Source organism: Myxocyprinus asiaticus, chromosome 46 (assembly GCF_019703515.2).
Source record: "Myxocyprinus asiaticus isolate MX2 ecotype Aquarium Trade chromosome 46, UBuf_Myxa_2, whole genome shotgun sequence".
Lineage (NCBI taxonomy): Eukaryota > Metazoa > Chordata > Actinopteri > Cypriniformes > Catostomidae > Myxocyprinus > Myxocyprinus asiaticus.
This window is the reverse complement of record NC_059389.1, coordinates 21,860,641-21,878,417: the sequence shown is the minus strand read 5'-3', so window position 1 is coordinate 21,878,417 and position 17,777 is coordinate 21,860,641. Positions and strand designations below refer to the sequence as shown.

General features: G+C 36.6%; 1 protein-coding gene across 1 annotated transcript; it reads right to left on the bottom strand.

The window, feature by feature from the left end:
- Positions 1-221: 221 nt before the first annotated feature.
- LOC127435935 (secretory carrier-associated membrane protein 5-like) lies at positions 222-15,860 on the bottom strand. Its single transcript, XM_051689761.1, has 7 exons — positions 15,654-15,860; positions 14,800-14,862; positions 13,677-13,796; positions 7,097-7,253; positions 6,895-6,996; positions 6,282-6,399; positions 222-1,895 (listed from the first exon to the last, which is right to left on the bottom strand). Exons 2-7 carry the CDS (start codon positions 14,804-14,806, stop codon positions 1,707-1,709), a joined length of 693 nt encoding a protein of 230 aa, XP_051545721.1. The 5' UTR covers positions 14,807-14,862; positions 15,654-15,860; the 3' UTR covers positions 222-1,706.
- Positions 15,861-17,777: the final 1,917 nt, after the last annotated feature.

Genomic DNA, 17,777 nt, shown 5'->3' with positions numbered 1-17,777 from the left:
AACCGGCAGAAACAAAAAAGAATGTGAAAGCAAAGGTGGAGACTTCAATATTGATCTGTTTCACACCCATACTTATCATATCACTTCAGAAGACATGGATTAAACCACTGGAGTCTAATGGATTACTTTTATGCTGCATTTATGTGCTTTTTTGAGCTTCAAAGTTCTGGCCACAATTCACTTGCATTGTATGGACCTATAGAGCTGAAATATTCATCTAAAAATCTTCATTCTGCAAAAGAGAGAAAGTCCAACACATCTGGGATGGCATGAGGGTGAGTAAATTATGAGAGAATTTTAATTTTTGGGTGACCTATTCTTTAAATAATCGCTACATTTTTGTAATTCAGGAATTTCATGTAGCAATATTTCTGGTGGGGGGGGGGGGGGGGATCATCATCAATGGAAGTGACTTTGGGGAGATACAAATTCCTCCAATATTTAACCTATCAGAGTAATTAATCATTATTATGACCCATATATATTGTACTTGAGGCAAAATTACTTAATAGTGTGCTTTACTTCTGGGTGTTAACCCCTTGCTCAGTGAAGAATAAAACACATAGAAGATACATTTTGATATTTACAGAAATGACCAAATTCAGTAAAGCATCTCAGATTATTTGCAAAACAGTTACAATTTCAGTGATAACAATGAAATCAACACTAAAAGTGGGATTGTAATGGATTGAAATATATAACAGGCCTGTGGCTAAGAGCAGATTACATATTTACTCTATATTCAAGTGCGTTTAAATTAAACTAATGTACAAACGTACAACATGTACATGTACAAATATTTCGTCCAACCCATTTCGTTAGCCGAACCTCTGCTAAAATACGTCAGCAGCAAAATAACACAATTAAATCCTGAGGTAACAAAAAAAAAAAAAAAAAATTGACATTTAACACAACACAACTTTAACACAATCCAAACACAACTAAAAACAACGTAAACATATGGCTTACCCAGTACCTTAATGGAAATTGAAGAAATGTGGTAAGAGTTAATTAACGAAAACAAAACTTTGTAAGACCTTTGTACTTGCACTTATTGTAAAGTGCTCAAAACAACTAAAAGATGCAATCTTTATAAGCGTTATACTTTTTCAATAGCAAGATCAAGTAATTACCAGTCAATTTATTTTCAAGTGCTGGTCTTTTCTCCCCTCTCTGTGCATTAAACATACATTTATTCATAAGAAATGAGAGTAAAGATGCATTTGTTAAGTTGTTGAAATGTGTTCTTGAATACTAAAACCCAACTCAAATATATAACTGGCTTGCAAATATCACACAGATGAATCTGAAAACCAACTGAGAATCTAGTTACTATAGAAACACAGTGAGCATTGGAATGTTTCCTTATTGGTACTCAAGTTCAGCCACGTTTAAAATACGATAACTGGAGAAACAATACATAGCCATTAATTAAATCTGCCTTAATACCTCACAGTAAGACTGATACTTTCCTTTTGATGGTGGGGGTCTAAATACAAAAAAGCAACTTCTTAAACTATCGCACACTCTTAACTCAATGTTTATGCATTGTTGAATTAGTGAGAAACTGTTTGAATTCTGATTGATCACAGATGTCTTGCCTTTCTCTCTCCCCCAATTTCAAGCAGTCATTAACATTATCCCTCTGTAACGCCCTCCCAAATATCCTGTTATTGTCCCCTCCCCCCACTGTGGGTGAAAAGGAACTACATTGGCTCGTCGTAGTTGTAGGTTGGGGCAGCGGAGTACTGTTGGCCCTGCACGGCCCCCTGTGCAGCCCCCATTGCTGCCTGTTGTGCTGCCTGCTGGACATGAGGGTTCTTCCAAGCACCGGTGGTCCATTCTTCTTGAGCCTTGCTCATGCTGCCCCCACTGCCACGGTAGAAGTTGTGAACCTAAGCCAGAATAACAGTTTATTGCTAAAAATTCTTGATCTTTCATAATGGCGACAATAAAAACAAAAAAAAAAACATATAGATGTTTAATATCCAGCTATGTCTGCTGGTTCATGTAAGAGCAGGGGAGTCATTACATTGATAAGTAAACATCTACAATTCAAATGTCTCAAACAGATTAAAGATAAATTAGGAAGAGTCATTATTATTTAAGCTGAAATTCAGGCACAAAGTCTTATTTTGGCTAATATTTATGCACCTGATGCTGATGATCAGGGCTTTTTTTATAGATCTTGAAGGGATGTTGCAAGCCGCTGGCACCCCTCATGATATAATATTGGGAGGAGACTTAATCTTTTGATGGACTCAGTCCTTGATCATAGTGAAACAAAAGTGTGTAAGCCCCCTAGAGCAACATTGATGCTTCACAGGATGTGTAAAAATCTTGGTCTTACAGATATTTGGAGACTTTTGAACCCATCTGGTAGGGACTATACATTTTTTTCATCAGTCCATAAGATTCATTCTAGAATAGATTTTTTTATATATCTAAGTCCCTCATTTCATCTGTTGTTGATTGCTCAATTGGAAACATTTTAGTCTCAGATCACAACCTGGTGTGTTCAGAGGTGTTGCCACATATGGAGAAAAGGAAATCATATAGTTGCCATTTTAATGTATCCCATTTGCAAAATCCTGAATTCCAACAAATGCTAAAGGCTGAAATCAATGTCTATATGGAGATATGCCTCATTCATCAAAAATACAAAGCACAGGAACTCGTGGTGTTGGAAGGGAATATTAAATGTACTGAATGTCGTCTAATGGTCTCAGAGAATTGACCCGATTGAAATACATATATAATACTATTCTGTCATGGAAGGTGGTGTTTTGGCTATTCAGGGCAAGACAGTCATATTTTGAGGCTGGATATATAAAGCAGAGAGAGTCTTTTTCTACCATTCCCTTTGTGAAATCTGCTGGTGGTGATATATTTACCTCAGCCATTGATATTAATAATGCTTTTAAGGAATTCTATCTTGATCTTTATAGCTCCACGTCTTCGTCTACTAATGAAGACATTAGAAACTTTGTGGAACCATTAGAAATCCCTAAACTGACGAATAAGCAAAAAAGTTCTCTTAATTCTGAGATAAACTTGGAGGAGCTTGGCGAGGTAATTAAGGCCTTACCTACAGGCAAGGCTCCAGAGCCAGATGGTTCTGCCGTTGAATTTTTTAGATCTTATGCTACAGAATTGGCTCCACTTTGTTAGAAGTTTATACAGAATCATTAAAGAATGGAAAGCTTCCACCAACCATGACACAAGCCCGGATCAGTCTGATTCTTAAAAAGATCCAAGAGAGTGTCAGAGTTACCATCCAATTTCTCTGATCCAGCTAGATGTAAAAATACTGTCAAAAATTCTGGCTAACTGATTAAGTAAAGTTATGACATCTCTTATGGTGGCCGCAGCTCTTCTGATAACATTAGGCATTTCATCAATATCATGTGGTCAGTGGCGAATGATCAGACTCCGGTCACGGCCATCTCACTTGACGCCGAAAAGGCGTTTGATATGGTAGAATGGGATTATCTTTTTAAGATTTTGGAAATATACGGGTTCTGGAATACTTTTATTGGATGGATTAAGTTACTTTATAGACACCCGGTAGCGGCGGTACAAACAAATGGATTAATTTCAGATTATTTTACTCTGGATAGGGGCACCCGGCAGGGTTGCCCTCTTTTCTCATTATTGTTCTGTCTTGCCCTGGAACCATTAGCAGCCGCAATAAGAAGGGAGGATAATTTTCCAGGGGTGGTGGCGGGAGCTTAAGCTTTTGCTTTACGCAGATGATATTTTATTATTCGTCTCTGAGCCCATTAGATCTATGCCTTGCCTCCATAGAATTATGAATTCCTTTTTGAAGTTCTCGGGATACACAGTCAATTGGTCTAAATCTGAAGCTTTGGCTCTGACAGTGTACTTGCCCAGTAACGGCTTTCCAGCCGGGCACCTTCCCAAACAGGGCATTAAGTATTTGGGCATTTTATTCCCAGCAAATCTGTCTGATTTAGTTAGAGTTAATTTTGACCCCTTAATAAAAAGGTTAGCATAGCGAAGTCCTTCATTTGGAATGGTAAGCATCCTAGATTACATTTTAATAAGATACATAGGCCGATTGACAAAGGTGGGCTAGGCCTACCCAAGAATTTGTTTTATTATTAGGCATTCAGTCTCAGACATTTGGCTCATTGGTCACTTCCACCTGAAAGAGCCCCTCCCTGGTTTTGTATTGAAAAGGAAGTTCTTGCCCCTATTTTGCCATTGCAAAGCCTTTCTTTCAAACTAACTGGAGAAGTTAAGTTACACCCCATTTTCTCGCATTTGCACTCGGTATGGACAAAAGTGTCCAGAGTGTTTAATTCAGACATTTATTTAAATGTAGCCTCAAGCATATGGCTGAACCCAAAATTATGTATCAGTAAGTCCCGTTTCTGCTGGTCAGAGTGGATTGTGAGGGGGTTTACTACACTCGATGACCTGTATGAGAGTGGAGTGATGAGATCTTTTGAAAATTTGGTTCAACATTTTGGAATTCCAAGATCTCAGTTCTATAGGTATTTACAGCTGCACCACCTGCTCTGTATTGTTTTTGGGATAGGTTAAGATCCAAGAATTTTGGTTGAAGTTTCAGAGTTGTATGTGTGACGTTTTGGGCACTCAAATTTTACTTTGCCCCAGACTCTGTATTTTGGGTGATGGCGCGGTCATAAATTTGGAGGATAAATATATAAAAAACTGGGTTCTGACCAGTATCATGATTGGCATTATTTTAAGGTTGGAAATCGGACGGAGCGCCATCATTTCCGGAGTGGTGTGCGGAGATGGGGAGGGTGGCAGCTTTCGAGGAGGTGGCAGTTAGAAGGCTGGGCTTTGGGGACTTGTTTGTTAGGAAATGGGGTCATTATTTAGCGTTTTTATAACCAAGCGACTTTCATCTCAGTTGCTCAGATTAACATGTAAAAAGTTTAAAGAGTGCAACAGTCTCCTTCCGAAAGTAAATATCCCATAATTTTTTTTCCATAGGGGAACAGATTTTTAATGATAACTTATAGACTTTTAAAGACAGATCTACTGTGAGCTCTGAGGTTGTTAATCGATAGTATATGCTTCTGTTGAAGCCATCAGTCTATGTTATTTCAACTTACAGCTCTGTAGGTCCTTACAATGACAGTGAATGATGACCAAAACTTTGAAGCCCAAAAAAGCACATAAAGGCAGCATAAAAATAATCCATAAGACTCCAGTGGTTAAATCCATGTCTTCAGAAGCAATATGATAGGTGTGGGTGAGTGACATAACCATATTAAAATATTTCTTTACTATAAATCTCCACTTTCATATTCTTCTTTTGTTTTTGGCGATTCACATTCTTTGTGCATATTGCCACCTACTGGAAAGGGAAAAGAATTTATGGTAAAAAATTACTTAAATATTGATCTGTTTCTCACCCACACCTATCATATAACTTCCGAAGACATTGATTTAACCACTGGAGTCGTATGGATTACTTTTATGCTGCCTTTATGTGCTTTTTGGAGCTTAATTTTTTTTTCTTTCACCATTCACTTGCATTGTAAGGACCTACAGAGCTGAGATGGAGTGAATGACGAGAGAATTCTCTTTTTTTTTTTTTTTTGCAAATCAAGGCTAGTAATGTTGTAATTCACCTCAGAGCTGGTTGGTTTGTTTCATGGCTTAGAATGCTTTTATAAATGATTTTCTGAAATCCCTATGGAAAAAATTTAAGGAAAAATACTTTCAGAATCAAGATGGCTGAAAAAGTATGCGGGCACTGTTGAACTCTATTGCTTTTTGCTTTGTCGCATCACAATTGGTTAGAATACAATGTTAAAGGTGATTTCAGATATATTTAGTTATCAACTTTGTCACAGTTGTTTAATCTAAAACTCCTTAGGAGAAATAAAAATAGACACAAATGAGACAATAGCTGACATTCCTCAGTATAAAGCTATCGATTTAACGTGGATTGCAAAGTTCAGGAAGAATTTGAAGAGAAATCTTTATATGAGTTCGTATTGTTACCTGTGACTTTTTTAATTTGGTCAATCTTACCACAGTCTGTGACCCAGGAGAAAAATCGGAGAATCTCAATGGTGTCTAATAGAAACTATTGTGATATTGAGCAAATAACAATCTTGATTCATATTAAGACATTATGAAATTTGTGTAATTTGTCTGTCCCATAGTAAACCACATATACACATTGACGTCATGCTGTTATAAACAGCAAAGGGAATATTATATTGAGATGTGTATATTCAAAATACTTATGATGGAGGAACAATAACGGGTACCTTGGTGAGGGCAATGAATGAGAGAACAGCCACAGCAGTGAACATAATGGTGGGAATCAGCATAACAACAGCAGAGCCGATATTAGTGCTGAAAAAAGTAATCGTTGCCAACCAGCCACTGTAATTTAAAAAATTAAAAAAAAATTAAGAAAAAATATTCCCTTTATTAACAAAGCACTCGGAAAGTAGACAATGCTTGCATAAATTCAGAAAACTTTTTAATCTATTCTGAAAATAACATATGCATACTACATATACATATTATTATAACATATACTATATGTACTCTACAAATATTCTGTGATGTAAACAACAAGTACTCTTTTGAATCTTAACTTGAACAATTATAGCAGTAGTTCACAACCCAAAAATGGGTCGCTTGTCAGTTTTTATAGGACAGCAGGGGAAAAAACAATGCTAAATGCTAATAATAAAATGCCATTAACCATACAACACTGTATAGTTAAGATAGCATAATAAATAGGCTTAACAACCTTTAAAAAGGAGGAGATATATTAACAACAACAAACATATATCAACAGGCAGTTAATGAACTGAGATATTTTGACATTGCCCTTCACTGAATTTCTTTAATGCAATAAACAGTTCTTACCACACTCCCCATCCTGGGATTCCAACTGCCTGTATGATACTGATCACCACCTGCGCCATGAATACGAAGAAAAATGCCATAAAGTTGAAAGAGCTGTCTGTCCTGCAAGAAAACAAACATACCGCTTTAGGGTAGTTTGCAATTAAATGATTAGTATTGACAGACAAACATCTTGGAAGCCACATTTATAAACTGAACTCACTTGAAGGCCTTGTAGATGGGCCTAAACCAGCACACGTATGAGCATGGGGTGAACAGTATCAGCCACAGAATGGACATTCCAAAATTGGTTGCCCCGCCCCCACCGCACATCCATGCCAGACACCCAATCAGGTTCACTGCTAGGGTAGCACTGTGTACTAAGAGTAAGAAAAATCGAAAAAAGATTTTCAAAAACAGAGTGATGTCAAAGTCATTTTAAAAAGCACTGATTGCATTTTTAGGGGCCGTTCACACCACACGCATCCTAGCACTAAAAAAAGCTAGATGCAGGGCCACAAATAGAGCAGAACGCAAGTGTCTTGAGATGCGTTTTTAACAGCTGAAGTTCTTTTTGACATGGCATCTAAAAAACGTGGCTCTCCTGCACAACATGCTGAAAGCACAGCGAGACGCCACACAACATTACAAAATATCCATTTAGTGCATGTTTAAATAGGAAAACAATAGAAAAGCAGCACAGATGTATGCATTCGGTGTGAACGGCCCCTTAAATGAAAACTTGCTTACCGGTGCACACTTAGGATGTAGGTGAATGAGGTACTAGGAAAAGGTGAATAGCGCTACTCAACACATGGCCCTTGAGAAATTATGTTGACATAACGCGTTATGTTGACATAATCAAATATATATTTGTCAATATTAAATGTGTATGATTTGTGAGGTGCTCATTTTCTAGAATATTTATGGTAATTTTCTGTATCCCTGAATTGCAGAACAGTTAAGTGTGCGAAAAAACTGCTACGAATGTAACGAATGATTTAAACAAAGAATATTTAAGTATAGCTGATGTCACATAAGAGCAGCGGTAAGTATGCATGTAGCCGCGCACTCGCACTCTGTCATTAAAACCATGATTATTATATGAATGCAATATTACAATAGTAAAATCATGGCTATTACATGAATGCAGTATTACTGTAGTAAAACCATGGTTATTATATGAATGCAGTATTACCGCAGTAAAACCATGGTTATTACATGAATGCAGTATTACAGCAGTTAAACCATGGTTATTACATGAATGCAGTATTACAGCAGTTAAACCATGGCTATTACATGAATGCAATATTACAGCAGTAAAACCATGGTTATTACATGAATGCAGTATTACTGTAGTAAAAACATGGTTATTACATGAATGCAGTATTACCGCAGTAAAACCATGGTTATTACATGAATGCAATATTACAGCAGTAAAACCATGGTTATTACATGAATGCAGTATTACTGTAGTAAAAACATGGTTATTACATGAATGCAGTATTACCGCAGTAAAACCATGGTTATTACATGAATGCAATATTACAGCAGTAAAACCATGGTTATTACATGAATGCAGTATTACCGCAGTAAAACCATGGTTATTACATGAATGCAGTATTACCGCAGTAAAACCATGGTTATTACATGAATGCAATATTACAGCAGTAAAACCATGGTTATTACATGAATGCAGTATTACAGCAGTAAAAACATGGTTATTACATGAATGCAGTATTACTGCAGTAAAACCATGGTTATTACATGAATGCAGTATTACAGCAGTAAAACCATGGTTATTACATGAATGCAGTATTACAGCAGTAAAACCATGGTTATTACATGAATGCAGTATTACAGCAGTAAAACCATGGTTATTACATGAATGCAGTATTACAGCAGTAAAACCATGGTTATTACATGAATGCAGTATTACAGCAGTAAAACCATGGTTATTACATGAATGCAGTATTACAGCAGTAAAAACATGGTTATTACATGAATGCAGTATTACTGCAGTAAAACCATGGTTATTACATGAATGCAGTATTACAGCAGTAAAAACATGGTTATTACATGAATGCAGTATTACTGCAGTAAAACCATGGTTATTACATGAATGCAATATTACAGCAGTAAAACCATGGTTATTACATGAATGCAGTATTACTGCAGTAAAAACATGGTTATTACATGAATGCAGTATTACCGCAGTAAAACCATGGTTATTACATGAATGCAATATTACAGCAGTAAAACCATGGTTATTACATGAATGCAGTATTACAGCAGTAAAACCATGGTTATTACATGAATGCAGTATTACTGCAGTAAAACCATGGTTATTACATGAATGCAGTATTACAATAGTAAAACCATGGCTATTACACGAATGCAGTATTACAGCATTAAAACCATGGTTATTACATGAATGCAGTATTACTGCAGTAAAACCATGGTTATTACACGAATGCAGTATTACTGCAGTAAAATCATGGTTATTACATGAATGCAGTATTGCAGCAGTAAAAACATGGTTATTACACGAATGCAGTATTACAGCAGTAAAACCATGGTTATTACATGAATGCAGTATTACCGCAGTAAAACCATGGTTATTACACGAATGCAGTATTACTGCAGTAAAACCATGGTTATTACATGAATGCAGTATTACAGCAGTAAAAACATGGTTATTACATGAATGCAGTATTACTGCAGTAAAACCATGGTTATTACATGAATGCAATATTACTGTAGTAAAACCATGGTTATTACATGAATGCAGTATTACAGCAGTAAAACCATGGTTATTACATGAATGCAGTATTACTGTAGTAAAACCATGGTTATTACATGAATGCAGTATTACCGCAGTAAAACCATGGTTATTACATGAATGCAATATTACAGCAGTAAAACCATGGTTATTACATGAATGCAGTATTACCGCAGTAAAACCATGGTTATTACATGAATGCAATATTACAGCAGTAAAACCGTGGTTATTACATGAATGCAGTATTACTGTAGTAAAACCATGGTTATTACATGAATGCAGTATTACCGCAGTAAAACCGTGGTTATTACATGAATGCAATATTACAGCAGTAAAAACATGGTTATTACATGAATGCAGTATTACCGTAGTAAAAACATGGTTATTACATGAATGCAGTATTACAGCAGTAAAAACATGGTTATTACATGAATGCAGTATTACTGCAGTAAAACCATGGTTATTACATGAATGCAGTATTACAATAGTAAAACCATGGCTATTACACGAATGCAGTATTACAGCATTAAAACCATGGTTATTACATGAATGCAGTATTACAGCAGTAAAACCATGGTTATTACACGAATGCAGTATTACAGCAGTAAAACCATGGTTATTACATGAATGCAGTATTACAGCAGTAAAAACATGGTTATTACATGAATGCAGTATTACTGCAGTAAAACCATGGTTATTACATGAATGCAGTATTACAGCAGTAAAAACATGGTTATTACATGAATGCAGTATTACAGCAGTAAAACCATGGTTATTACATGAATGCAGTATTACAGCAGTAAAACCATGGTTATTACATGAATGCAGTATTACTGTAGTAAAACCATGGTTATTACATGAATGCAGTATTACAGCAGTAAAACCATGGTTATTACATGAATGCAGTATTACAGCAGTAAAACCATGGTTATTACATGAATGCAATATTACAGCAGTAAAACCATGGTTATTACATGAATGCAGTATTACAGCAGTAAAACCATGGTTATTACATGAATGCAATATTACAGCAGTAAAACCATGGTTATTACATGAATGCAGTATTACAGCAGTAAACCATGGTTATTACATGAATGCAATATTACAGCAGTAAAACCATGGTTATTACATGAATGCAGTATTACAGCAGTAAAACCATGGTTCAAAACCACGATTTCTGAAAAAAACATTACTACATTCATGGTTACTAAATTATAACTATAATAAATCAATGATTTCTGCTAAAAGACCAAGGTTATTACAATCATAGTAACTACAATATTTATATAGTAAAACCATGGTTAATTTTAGTAAGAACTGATTATGTCTGCTTTCTATATTGCAATGAATGTAGCAGGAAGTGGCTATTTGAAAAATTCAAATTAAACCATGAGAAAACTGAACTGTTACACCCCTAATTTATATTTTATACTTTAAAATGTAACTCTCACTATAAAATTCTTAATACAAAACTTAATAAATAAATCTTATATTTATTCAAGAATTACTTACATTAAGAGTGCTCAAGGCTTTAGGGGTCCTGCTTTGATAATATCACATCTGATGCAACAGGACAGGTGTTGGTTAAGGCACAAAAGCCCTTTTTTTACACAATGGCTAAAATCTAATAGCTAATAATAATATAACTAGAGCTCTAAGACTAAGAACAAAACATTTGTTACATTAAAGCTGTCATTAGCTGTGGGTACTAGTACTAATGGTACTTAAACAACTTTGTATTGATTTCAACAAACACTTACGTTGTCATTTCTCACACCAATTTGAAAATAGTTCCCAACTTGTGTGCTAATCAAAAAAAGGAACATTTGTAAACATCTGTCATAGAAATTCTAAATCTGACTTGAGACAAATCCTTTACTGTGTCTCACATCCTAGATACCTACACTCAGATTGGAAGTGTCTAATTCTGCCCCCTCAGATATACTCACTCTTTAGAGCTCGCGTATATCCTACTTGAGCACTAATACATTCACTATATGGTCTGAAACCTCATTCACACTGGGCTCTGATCCCGGGATACTGCCGGGATCAATGCCGGTGAGCCTTCTGTGTGAACGCAAGCCGGTGCTGGAATGCCCGGATATTTGATCCCGGGATCAGACCCTAGTAACATTGTCAGTGTCAATCTTGGAACGTGTCTGTGTGAACAAAAGCAGAGCCGATACCATGAAGGGTGTGTGTCGAAGTGATGATGTATTTATCAATCGAAGGAGAAAGTTTGTGTGTAGAATAGAGATTCAACAGTTTCACGGTGTGCTGCCGTTTAAAAAACATACGGCTGTCATAAACCGTTGCCATTTTTTTCCATTCACGACAAAAACATTTTTTTTTTAAATACACAAGTAAAGAAATAACATTTCCATTGTAAATATGAGTTAAATTATAAAAGCATTCGGCTACCTTTACAGCTTCACCAACCTGATGTGATAAAATAAATTCATTTTGCATTCAGAGCACAGCACACCGTATGTCAGAACTTTATTTCCCCCTCATATATGGAGCCACGGTGTAGGAATACTTTGGGTATTTAAAAATAATAATGATGGTTAACCAGTTTGTAAATTGTGGTGAAAAATAGTGCCATCTCATGCAGGGAACTCTCCAAAACTAAAGTAGGGGAGAGCTGTGGCTTTGTGTAAGCTATTCATTGTCAAGTGTAAAAATTAGTGCTATATTTTAATGACATAATATTTTAGTTTATCTTCTATTTATTTGAGATCAGATAGAGTTGTTGGAGGGGGATTTTACACTGTATGGTCACGTTACAATGTGCCCCACACCTGTTACAACATGCCCCATAGGTGAGGCACATTGTAACATTTCACTTTCCTCTTTTCCAGGTAGATGACGGAAAAAGTTTAAGCTGTATTCATTAAACAAGACCAAATATTTGTACCAGACATGTGTAAAATTATTGTGAAAAATAGCTAAATAGTTCGGACCCAAAGTGTACTTACACAAACTTAAGAATATTTTCATATGAACATTCAGGATTTTTCCTGGGTCAAAAATGATCTTCGGTGGTGGCTGACGTACACAGTCATCCACATACGTGATGCAGTTAGCATAGTTCTTTTATTGTTTAAAGGTGCTGTAAATGATTTTTTCATGGAAAGGTATGCAAAAAAATGTCTTACTCCCTGAGAGATATTACTGAAATAAGTATTGTAAGATATCTCACTGGTCTCTGTGACAGCTCTAGACTCTAATGTGACTCTAATGCAAATAAAAATGTGTCGGCGAACCGCGGACAATGATGCTTTCGACTTGTTAATCATTTTGCACGTTCTCATGGTGTTATAGTTGCAGCGTATTGTTGAGGCATAATGTCATTTTTATACCATGTTGTTCATAACAGATGTCAGTTGAAGGCGCTATTTTGCTGCTGTTGTTTTTAACAACCATTTCTGCATGATGTTGGTCTCAATAAAGCTCATTTGGTATTTTTGGAGTGCTGGGTTTTGGAAAGAGGGGCATAGCTAATTCAACGGCTCAGTCTCGAGGAAGTAGAACGGCTAAAATTGCTTACAGCACCTTTAACAATGGCATTTGTAATGCCATAATCACAGGTAAGAGCATGGATGGCTTCTGGAGTTAAACTGAGGTATCGAGAATCGTGAAATTTTACTGGTATCGTGACAATACTACTTATTCCAGAATTTTCCATAACACATACTACATGGCAAGAGCAAAACTAATCCTTGTAGTCCTCGATAATGACATACAGTAGTGTACTAAACAAATAACACAGAGTCATATGACAACCCATGTTTGTTTTCATGGACTGATAGATCAAAAACCAGTCTATACAACTTTTTGTGTGTCTAGGTTTTCAGTGTTTACAGTGGAAACAAAGGTGACATTGTAATGGTAAATAAAGCCACATGACCATATAATCTACTCCATTGTGCACACATTACAACCAACAGCAAGTTGTGTACAGTGAGAAACACTCCAAAAATTAATGGTGGAAATCAGTATATATGTATCAAAGGCTTACAGATCCATAGGTAATACATCCGTTTACACGTTGTCCGAAATTGGTCTGGAATCTCATTGAAGTCTTGGTAAAAGCATGGCTTCAGAGGAATGAACCGTGGAAGAGGGGGGAAATTGTTTTCTGTAGGAAAGAAAAAAAACACAATTTTTCAAAATCCCAGTTTACTAAATAAAATGTTCTCAACAGTACTATGGTACCATTGTAATATAATTGTGTTCTAGACATGCACCATGGCAGTAGTACCATTGTATTCTTTTAAGAAGCTTAAAGGAATATTCGGGGTTCAATACAAGTTAAACTCAATCGACAGCATTTGTGGCACAATATTGATCACCATAAAAATTTGTTTTGACTTGCCCCTCCTTTTCTTAAAAAAAAGCAAAAATCGAGGTTCCAGTGAGGCACTTACAATTGAAGTGAATGGGGGCCAATCTGTAAACGTTAAAATACTCACTGTTTCAAAAGTATAGTCACAAGACGTAAAGGATATTTTATTGTGATAAAATCACTTAAGATTTTAAGTAGAGCGTGTTACCGCGGAGACGTAGCACGTGTGGAGGCTTCATGCTATTCTCCGCGGCATCCACGCACACACCACACTCACCACACGCCCCACTGAGAGTGAGAACCACATTATAGCGACCACGAGGAGGTTACCCCATGTAACTCTACCCTCTCTAGCAACCGGGCCAATTGGTTGCTTAGGGAGCCTGACTGGAGTCACTCAGCACACACTGGATTCAAACTTGCGACTCCAGGGGTGGTAGTCAGTGTCAATACTCGCTGAACTGCCCAGGCCCCTGATTTTTGCTTTTTTTTCAAGAAAAGGAGGAACGAGTCGAAATTCATTTTTGTAGTAATCAGCATTATGTCACAAATGTTGTCGATTGAGCTTAACTTGTTTGAAAAGGAATATTCCTTTAAAGTTACATGTAAATACCATGATATATGAATATAGTAATCATTCGGTACCATAGTTTATGTCAAAGTACCATGGTATTACAATCTTATACTATCACCACAGTGCTTTTTTGTTAGGGTTTAATGTTGATAAAAGAGAAAAAAAATGCTACTGAACTAGTTTTATTCGTTTAAGAAAATCAAGAACGGTAAGAACTCTTACCTGCCATTGAGATTGGAGTTTGTTCGGATTACCTACGTCAAACTTTAATATTACGCAAAAACCCTGTAAGAAAAACACACTTTACAGCTTGACATATTCACACACTGCAATTCAACACTTAAAGAACTCGTATTGTTTATAATACAACAGGCTGACACCTCATTATATACCAGTGTCAAAGGCAAGTCTATCCTTTGATGTGTGTACTGTACTGTAAACGTTTTGCACAGGAAAAACAACCGGGTGGGAAGATCCTTAACTACAACATTGGAAGAGGGAGGAATGTAGGTTCATGAGGCCTGGTGACTGAATCAGCCCTGATTTGACCATTTGCAGCTGTCATGTTGACGATATTTTATGTAATACTAAGTAAAACGATTCGGACGTTCCAATAATGAGCCGCTTCACCGTAGCGAATATGATCAAACGATTATTCGCAGCGATTTTTATTTTCTCTCGCGTAGATTTAGTCGCAGTGTGAAGGGCATGACGACGGGATGGTACCTGGGCTGTAAAATTATTCTTTAACTGCCCTAAATGTAGATTGCATTCATTCAAATGGACAGAACTGAGATATGTCGCAACATAAGACTTAAACGAGAAAACAAGTATAGTTACATATTTTGCGAAAAACATTTTCGCCGATTTCCGAGCGGTATCGAGGTCGCGCGCGGAGCGCCCTTCAAGGGAAAAGATGGAGCTGAGCGGGGAGGTGTTTTATTCAATAGTGCTCAATAACATCATATGCATTTACGTTTTTTCCGGCATGCAATACGTTATATATCTGAACAGAGTGCATATATGTGAATCACACGGACGGAAATGAAAAGCATCTGTGGAAATCATTCCCTTACCTCCTCGCGCCTTCGCATACGAATCTGATGCCTTTACAAGCGTCAACTCACATCTAATAAGCAGCTTCCCATTCAATGAGCGATACACTTGCAAAGAGTGATGTTTTCTAATTCCGTTATACTATGAGATGTAACTGAGGATATGGGAGGGAAAACAATCACGTCACGGTCCTCTTACACGCGAACGCATCCGATGCAAGGGATGAGTTTGTGTGGTGATGCTGAATAAATGAGCTCGTGAGCGGCGGGGTCTGTGCACTCGCGATATTTCATTCCTTCACGCTCGTGTGGCCGCTCTCCACGGTACTGAAGCAACTTTTCAACCATTTGTCCAATAAGTCTGAAAACATATATTACGGGTATGATCTCATCACTCATGTTCTGAAAAGTGGATTTATTTTAGCATATTTGGCATATTTAGCATATTAAACTTTGTTCTACTTAACAAAAATATTTTTAGAAGAATATTTCAGCTCTGCAGGTCCAAACAATGCAAGTGAATGTTGGCCAGAACTTTGAAGGTCCAAAAAGCACATGAAGGCAGCATAAAAGTAATCCACATGACTCCAGTGGTTAAATCCATATCTTCAGAAGTGATATAATAAAGTCCCAAGTCCTTTTTTACTATCAATCTCCACTCTCATTTTCACATTATTTTGTTGTTGGCGATTCACATTCTTTGTGCATATCGCCACCTACACTGGAGGCCAAAAGTTGGAATAATGTACAGATTTTGCTGTTTCGGAAGGAAATTGGTACTTTAATTCACCAAAGTGTCATTCAACTGATCACAAAGTATAGTCAGGACATTACTGATGTAAAAAACAGCACCATCACTATTTGAAAAAAGTCATTTTTGATCAAATCTAGACAGGCCCCATTTCCAGCAGCCATCACTCCAACACCTTATCCTTGAGTAATCATGCTAAATTGTTAATTTGTACTAGAAAATCACTTGCCATTATATCAAACACAGTTGAAAACTATTTGGTTTGTTAAATGAAGCTTAACATTGTCTTTGTGTTTGATTTTGAGTTGTCACAGTATGCAATAGACTAGCATGTCTTAAGATCAATATTAGGCCAAAAATGGCAAAAAAGAAACAGCTTTCTCTAGAAACTCATCAGTCAATCATTGTTTTGAGGAATCAAAGCTATACAAAAAAACTGAAGATTTCATACAAAGGTGTACGCTACAGTCTCCAAAGACAAAGGTCAACTGGCTCTAACAAGGACATCAGAGTCTCTAGTTTGAGAAATAGACGCCTCACATGTCCTCAGCTGACAGCTTCATTGAATTCTACCCGCTCAACACCAGTTTCATGTACAACAGTAAAGAGAAGACTCAGGGGTGCAGGCCTTATGGGAAGAATTGCAAAGAAAAAGCCACTTTTGAAACAGAAAATCAAAAAGAAAAGTTTAGAGTGGGCAAAGAAACACAGACATTGGACAACAGATAATTGGAAAAGAGTGTTATGGATCTTAACCCCATTGAGCTTTAGTGGGATCATCTAGACTGTAAGGTGTGTGAGAAGTGCTTGACAAGACACATCTATGTCAAGTGCTACAGGAAGTGTGGGGTGAAATGTCACTTGAGTATCTGGACCAACTGACAGCTAGAATGCCAAGGATCTGCAAAGCTGTCATTGCTGCACGTGGAGGATTTTTTGATGAGAACTCATTGAAGTAGTTTAAGAAGTTCTGAAATTTTTTTTTCAAATTGTAATAGTAATTTTTCACGTTATTAATGTCCCAACTATACATTGTGATCAGTTGAATGCCACTTTGGTGAATAAAAGTACCAATTTCTTTAAGAGCAAAATCTGTACATTATTCCAAACTTTTGGCTGCCAGTGTACAGGGCAGGGAGGATAATTGATAGTAAAACTTAAAAGTAAGGACTTAAATATTGATCTATTTCTCACCCACACCTATCATATCGCTTCTGGAGACATTGATTTAACCACTGGAGTCTTATGGATTACTTTTATGCTGCCTTTATATGCTTTTTGGAATTGCAAAGTTCTGGCCACCATTCACTTGCATTGTAAGGACCTACAGAGCTGAGATATTCTTCTAAAAATCTTTGTGTGCAGCAGAAGAAAAAAGTCATACAGATCTAAGA